The sequence below is a fragment of the Varroa jacobsoni genome, unplaced genomic scaffold (assembly GCF_002532875.2).
Source record: "Varroa jacobsoni isolate VJ856 unplaced genomic scaffold, vjacob_1.0 scaffold_1451, whole genome shotgun sequence".
Lineage (NCBI taxonomy): Eukaryota > Metazoa > Arthropoda > Arachnida > Mesostigmata > Varroidae > Varroa > Varroa jacobsoni.
Genome location: NW_019214353.1, coordinates 110330 through 118307, shown reverse-complemented (window position 1 = coordinate 118307; position 7978 = coordinate 110330). Strand labels below are relative to the sequence as shown.

Sequence of the window (7978 nt, the reverse complement as noted above, 5' to 3'; positions counted from 1 at the left end):
TACGTCTTTTCTATTATGTAGTTTGGAGTTATGCCTACATACGATAGGTGGGTTCGAGAAGGATGATGTATTTATTGTATGTCGGAAGACCACATGGTGACTGAAGCTGCGTGGTTTTACATACGCGAGAACACATTCGAGTCTAAAGCTTTACGGTTGAGAATAGAAGGTGAGGTAATTATAACGTCAGTCATGAATAATACATGTCCATTATCACGTTAGTAAAAACGCAAATTTAGAAGATGCAGTAAAAACTGATTAGAAATGTCCCGTTAAGAAGTATAGGTTGTTTCGAGTACCCAAGGATTCAAGGACAATGGAGAAGTAGAATGTTATGCCCTAGACGGATATAGATAAAAAGGTATTATAAGTGAATGTTTTGATAGATCAATTGTTCTAGTGGCGATGTTCAAGATGAGGACACCTTCGCTGTGCCATGTGATTGGCCTAAATAGAAGTTACTTGGTGTCCTTAGAATTATTGGTGTGCTTTATAGTAATCTTTGATCGGTTCTCCCAGCTTATATGATAATTTTCAAAATTAATTCTTTAATCATACATTATCATAGACCGAACATCAGTAGGATGTATTCCGATAATTTTGGTGATAAGGGTATAAATGTATTTTTTAAAATAAGTGGTTAAGTAAGTACTAATGTCTGATTGAAATAATGCACCATACGCATTCATGATATATAGAAGAAAAGTAACTAACGGCTTTGTACCAATCCGTGAGCTTCATGGTGATATTTAACTCATATGTACAGAACCGGATATTAAATATATATAAAGCTTTTTCTTACAATTATGCTTAGAACTGACATTTATTTCAAAAAGTGGCATTTTTTCTTTTTTTTTTTTATATCGAAGCTTTTTTCATATTTCTTAACAAAATCCAAGGTCTCTATTTAAAAAAAAACGAAGTAGCATCTTGATTTTTTTAATCTATTGAGTCGGTGAATTAGTGTCCGCATTTTGCATGCAAGGGTCAATTTACGCAAATCTTAATTCATACCTGTCATGAGAACTTGGTATGCAATCTAATAAATCTTTCAGTTTTATGAAAATTAAACTTAATATGTATACAAACCTGAATTAATTTGCTCAAGGCTAAGGCAATTGGAAACAGGACTTAATTTAAAAAAAGAAGAATATACGCATGACTTGATGATTTTTGATAAAACTTCAATGAAGTAACAACGATAGTCTTCTGAGCCACTGCGATCGATCAATGTTTGATAATAATAACATATACGTATTTTTAAAGTCAACTCAAAAAGTGCCTTCATTCGAAGGTATCTGTATCCTATTGCCGGAACCTTCATCCTTCGTATAATAATGATAACCACAATATAATATATAATGTTCATATGTAAGAATCCAACGTCCAAGAATATACGGTAAGCCAAGACAGACTTTTCGAATCTTTGAACTATCGCATTGTCTTTTCGTATAAATATTTAAGATGTATATCGTTGTATGCATTTAATTATTGTTATCATCAAATTGCGGTCACTTTTAATTGACACTGATATTGAGATTTTTAGGCCGCTACAAAAATAAACCTAATGTTTCAAATTAAAAATTGTTTGTCAGGATTATTATTAATATTACTACTATTATTTATGATCTCGGCCTTTATCAACGTACTTTCAATAAGTCGATGATTTCTTTTGTGTTTGTTTGTCAGGAACTTCGGCACTATATCGATGATTTCGTCGAGTGTGTAAATCTCCTAAAGATGATTGTTACAGGATTCTTGAAATCTAATTTTGATACGAAAACATTCTCGGGAAGAAAAATAATTTGATTGGTTGCTTCTTGACTCGATTATAATATATCCATATGCGATCCTTACATTATGGGCAAGCCATCCTTCAAGGTTCTGTCAAAATAAGATGTTTAAGTAGCGAATATTTACACATGGGTCTTGAACAACAGACACACAGTTATCGATATTAAATATGTGCTCACAACTACTTCAACGGACATGATCTTTTCAATTCACACTGGACAATTGACGTTTTGTGAGCGTTTCCTGTTTTCTACATTCCTAATTGAACGTTAATGAACGAGAACCTGTTGGAAACTACACAGAGAAAAATCAGATATTTACGTTTTCTTGGGTACTGGCGTGGGTAATAAGTAATACATTATTTATTACGGATTTATTATGACAGATGCGTCCTAATAGTGCAAATAATTCCATTTGATACATTTACATAGAGTATAGCATTTTTACTGTTGCGTCTTGAAGTTGCCGAACGTACTAAATAAAGTATTACTTACACAGAAGGTATTTCGAAATTTCGACGTAGCTCTATGTAAATTATGTCCGAGATACATTAATTTAATTTAATAATTAATACAGTAATACATATGGATATTTCACGTTCATCAAGCTGTTTTGCTTCAACCTTTTGTGATCTGCTAGGAATATGGCCAACGTTATTTGAGTAGGGTTATACATACGATGATGATATCAAGCTGTGGCCGCGCGCTTTTGCTTAGATGGGTTTGTTTTGATGCAGATAGTTCACTTTAACTTCTCGCATTATTTTTGCAAGCGATCTACCGAGTCCTATTAGAAAGAGAAGTAATTGTCCTGCCATCAACCCACCCTATCGTTTCAAAGTATATCTCACTAATATCGCAAGCATGGTTCTAAAGGTGCGCTTAGTTCAACCAAACCAGATTATGTACCAAATATTTTCGCCAGTTTGATCATACGGTAAGATTTTTAATCTCGTATTTTCATTGTATATATAGTTATCACTTCAAACGGGTTCAGACTCAGCGTCCAGTCGTGGGTGAATAATCTAGCAAACCCATTCTACACAATATTTATTATAACGATTGAAACATAAATATTGTATAAATATTTTCTTATATGGTATGAGATATCAAAACGCTAATGCACTTGCAATAGGCGGTAATTAAAAAGGAACTATTATACAAACGATTTCTAGTAAAAAAAAAAATAAACTCGTATTACTTTTTTGCTTAACAGAAAAGACAAATTTAGTCTGGTACCATATGAATAACAATGTCTATAATATTGACTATATACGGATAGGCAAAAACAACCTTTCGAAACCCCAGCAGTTTTTAGAGACCCTTTTGATTTCTCGCTTTAAACATATTTGGACGTATGATACTCGCTTGATTGAAATATTTTTAGCTTATCCAACTTTTATCACGTACCTCTGTACGCGACTACTACTAGTACCATTAAAATAGACTGTATAATTGTAAACGAGTTTTCTTCTATGTTCTTGTCGACCAGTTTCTATTTTCACTTTGTAATTTTGTTGTACTTCGACTTACACCTCCGATGGCTAGAGACGACTGGTTAGCGAATTTTCAGTTTTAGATTTTAATGACGATAATATAAAAACGTCGCCGTTATTTTATGATCACCCACAAAAAATGGTGGAAACAGTTTCACGGTGGTCTCGATGTGTGCACAAACACATCGAAAGCCTCATGAGTAAGTACAGCACTCAAAAATATAATACTCATTGGAATAATCACCAGAGAAAATCGCTCTGTTTAGCGTCTTGCTAAATTTGGCATGCTGAAAAGGGACACAGCAATAGAAATAACTGCAATTTCTTTACAGTAAATCAGCGTGTCATTCTTTTCGGGGTTTGCATTTAAAGAATTTGGTATAAGCTTAACGCACGGCAAACAATAAATATTTTAAATTTTGATTGAGTTTGGTCGATTTGAATAGACAGCTATGAAATACCTAGATCACCCAATAAACCTACGTATGACGGGCAAAAACTCTTAAATAGATAAGCACTGCAAAGGAAATCTTAACCACCACATCATTTAAAGAAATGTAGACTCATATAGACGTGTATATCGAAATTTCTCAGTCTTTCAATCCTTTCTCAAAAAATTTCTTTTTCAAAAAAACGGTAGCAAAGTGGGTCAGAGCTTGACATTAGGATTTTTTATGGTTTTGCGGTGGATTTCGGTCGTTCACACGACTGCCATTATTATTCGACATGGGAGAGGCTGATGAATTGACAGAACACAACAATCAATTAAATAACGCACTAATTTATAAAAAGACTTGCCCAGTTGGAAAGGATGCACGTAAATCATTCGAACACGATTAAGCTAAGGGTTTTCACGAAATCTCGTGGTCTGGACATATATACGTGTATACATAGTGATTCTGCAAAAAATTATTGTAATTTATGCTAATCGCATAGTTATATTTAAATAGCATGCGTACTAATAATACTGTATTGCATGTTTGACCCCATCGTTCGAAGAGCTATCGGCTTTTACTGAAATTATCGATGTTAACAGTGGGTTCTCTCAATCCCAGAACAAAAACAACATTTTCAAATTATCTGTTCTATATTCCCAAGCTGCGTAGAAACATCTCATAAATTAAGAATATTTGCTTGTTTCCAAAAATCGTACTCCAACAGTACAGGCATAGTGTAAAATCACGCTTAAGCAATAGAACTACTTTCTTTACAAATAAGCATCAATACATACGATTAATTGAGATCCTCAAAAAGACATCACTGTGATTTATATAGAGTAACGATTGTTTATTCTTTCATATCGCAGCACTGTCCATCTGCAAAACGCTTTCCCCTCACATAACTAATATAATGTAATGAATCGTTGCAAATTTGAAGTTATTGCCTAGCCTTTATAACTTTTCTGATATATGTTTCAGAAAAGTTATAAAGAATGTCTTATGTATATAACGCATGCTCCCAATGGCATGTCATGAAAACAATTAAGACTTTTACTAGCAGAAAATGTTAACTTTTGACTGTAACGGCTTAATGTGTTGAATTTCTTTGCTACTTGCTATTTGATGTTTTGCACTTTCGAATACAACATTCACCCTATTCACAATCGAATTCACGTTTGTACCATAGATATTTATGCTACTTTTAGCTCTTCTTGTGTTTTCTTATAGATAGTTGAACGAATAAGTCTTCGCCGTCGCATGATTCTAGCACGAAGTCGCTCAGAGAGACTCGAAGAATGCTTTTTAGCTATTGTATTTTTTCTAAGCATTTGCTTGCTTATCTCCCAGTTCTTAGCTCTGCTATCTCCATAGTAATGCGATTCCTTCATTTCCTTAACCATTTTTTTGCTTTGACATTTTTATTTGCTTCTTATACTCATACATTAATTTCGATTCTACATTGCATTTGGGTCACTTGTTCAACTAAACACGTGCTACTCTTACAGCCTTTTCCCACTTTGCATGCTCATAAGTCATTCGCTGACATTGCCCCTTGTAGTTGCTTACTTTATGCTTTCCCAGTGATTATAATTCTAGTAAACGTATTTAGGCTATTGCATAAACAGGGGCAAGCACTATATTTTCTTCTAGAATTAGTGCATGGTGCATCATCTGCTCACGAAAGGAAATATGCCTTTGTGTATATAACGCTATACTATATAACTCTAGACAGGTGAGAAACGAGAATCTTGCAGGACACTTTTGGCATTTTGTTTGTTATTTGTTATATTGACACCGAGGTATCGATTTAAGTTAAATGATGATGATAGGGTTGAAGCCGTGATGTCAGCAGTATCATGCAAATCCCACAAAACAAAGCACCCACTTATTATTGCAGACACATGTCTACAAATTATAGGCTGTATAGTAAAAGTCATTGCGCTAACTTCTCTGTCATTAATAAACGACATTCTAACTTTTTTTCAAGTCAGATAGAACACATAATTACGATATCTGTAAAATATGAATTATCTTGACGTATTTTGAGTCATATCATGTAGATTAAATTGGAGAAAACGTAGCACATAATTAAGCGGTATTTATGATTTAGTTTTTATTTATTTTTTCTTTATAAATATGAGAAAAACTCGAAACAAAATACCGTTTCAGAACAAAGTACGGTTGCATAAACTGTTTCTTGGTTTATTTGAAACTAATATTATTAATTACTATTTATTAGGCAACGAACAAAACGTAACGAATTCGGGGGAAGGACATTGGAAAATATGTATATATTAAGGCGCTCACCACTCATCCATGTGACAAGACAAGTTAGTGTTAGTAGGATTCGAAATGGTTATGAAACGTCGGCTTCGTTATGTATCAAATTCTACTCAATGTCCTCTTTTTTTTCTTTCTAGTAATAGTAACAATGCAAAAAACTACATCAGCTTCTAAAATCGTTCCTTTACGTATATATATATAATCGCTGAAGTGTTTACGCTCATTCGTTTTTGTCCTTTCGCTCTTTCTCGCTTTTTTATGTAGGTTCTTATTATCTTTATTATATCTACTTTTGTAATGCTTAGGTCCGTAGTAATAATAGTAGCAGCAATAATATATATATATATATATATATATATATATATATACTGGAGATAATTAGAGAAAACACATGAACGTATATTTGTGTGTGTCTCCTCTGTGGCCTCAGTTTTTTGAGCCTGTGCTCGAAAATCGGACAAATGCAAAATATGAACAACTTCTATTTGCTACGATGTTAGTCTCATGTTTCCCACTTCTTTCCTACAAAGCTTCGTCTGACGAAGCTCAACAGGGTTTTTTTTAAGTTTCGCATGTTAACGTAGGCTTTCGCGCAGTAGGTCAATCCTACACCGTCGCGTTTAAGGGAAAGCTAAGAGAAACTTCTCCTAACATTTTAAAACGACTGCTGGGTACAAACTTTTCATTGCACTTGTTCATTTTGTATCCCGTTCCCTCGACGCGTTCATATAAATATGTGAATCCGTCTATTGTATGCTTATGAATATCTGCGCGCGCATGTGTGTTTGCATTTAAACACTGATTACATAAAACTACTACAGTCATGGTACAACTGGTTAAAATATTCATCCACCAACATTTTTGCATACCAAGCTCCACGACTGTCACGTTTAGATAATTATTCTCATGATGTTATCCGAACAATTGCAAAACTCAAATACTGGTCGATAACACGCATATCATAAACACAGCCGTGGTTTTAAGGATCCTGCCATTTTGTTTTTTCGTAGTGATTGCTTCATTTCTCAAATAAAACTGACTAAAAAAATAATAAAGAAGATTAAAAAAGAAGTGAAAAAGAAAAAATCTATTTTTTCCGCTGATTGTACTAATATTAATTAGATGCGATAATCATTTCACAAGACAATTGACAACCATCACGTTTGACGCTGTCTGACGGACTATCATCACCAAACGACGTTGCGTAATTTTGCGCATTCGTTTTCGTCATTTACAATACCTGCCTAAAATTATTTGCCTCGTTTAGTGTCATCGCATCTTTACGGAGAACTATATTTCGGCCGTGGTATTTGTTGCCATTAATGCGCAATGGATAAGTCTAACAAAGTCGTACGTCGAAGTGCTATTCAGTCGTCTATAAGAGTCCATATGTAACCATGCGGGTAATAAAAACTCAGGTGGATGTCGTTTCCAACAGGATTATACAGTACAATAAATGTTGCCAATTTATCATACATTCGACAGGAGCTCATCTTTCTTGGGGTGCCTCCGCAATGCCACGCAGACGATAAGGGACTAGAAAGAGTAAATCAACATTAATTTCGCAATTGATTATTCAAATAAGCAACGACGTTGATATGATTGCAGTTAAAATTTGGTTCGCTTGGTAATAGTAAGCTAGCTTATATTCGCTCCTGTCGATACTGTTGCAGTGTTGTTAGAAGAAAAAACGCTAAAACCCGAAAGTTTATTTTCTGTGGCTCGATGATTCCTTCTTGTCGTCGTCGTCTTCGAACTCAGGCTTAGTACGCCGCTTCTCATAGATGAAGATAATCGTGCACAGGATTGCCACCTCGGCGCAAATTCCTACACATGCAGACGTCGCGAAAAATTAAGCACAAATAAGTTAATACAAAAATACCGACGGGATGACGTGTTAGATTGAACAGAATAGATCATACATTTAACGGTAATTACATCTCCTAAAAGTCCACACTTCATGATC

At 34.3% G+C, this 7978-nt stretch overlaps 1 protein-coding gene across 2 annotated transcripts in view; it reads right to left on the bottom strand.

Annotated features, from left to right (window-relative positions):
• Window positions 1–4550: 4550 nt before the first annotated feature.
• The window catches only part of Bsg (immunoglobulin domain-containing protein Bsg), a 28664-nt gene continuing 25236 nt past the window's right edge, over window positions 4551–7978 (bottom strand). The window contains exon 15 of one of the 2 annotated variants that reach the window (XM_022850243.2): window positions 4551–7839. In XM_022850243.2, coding sequence (XP_022705978.1) covers window positions 7721–7839 — 119 coding nt within the window. In that variant the 3' untranslated portion in view covers window positions 4551–7720. The remainder of the gene's footprint in view (window positions 7840–7978) is intronic. The other variant, XM_022850244.2, reaches the window with a different exon arrangement.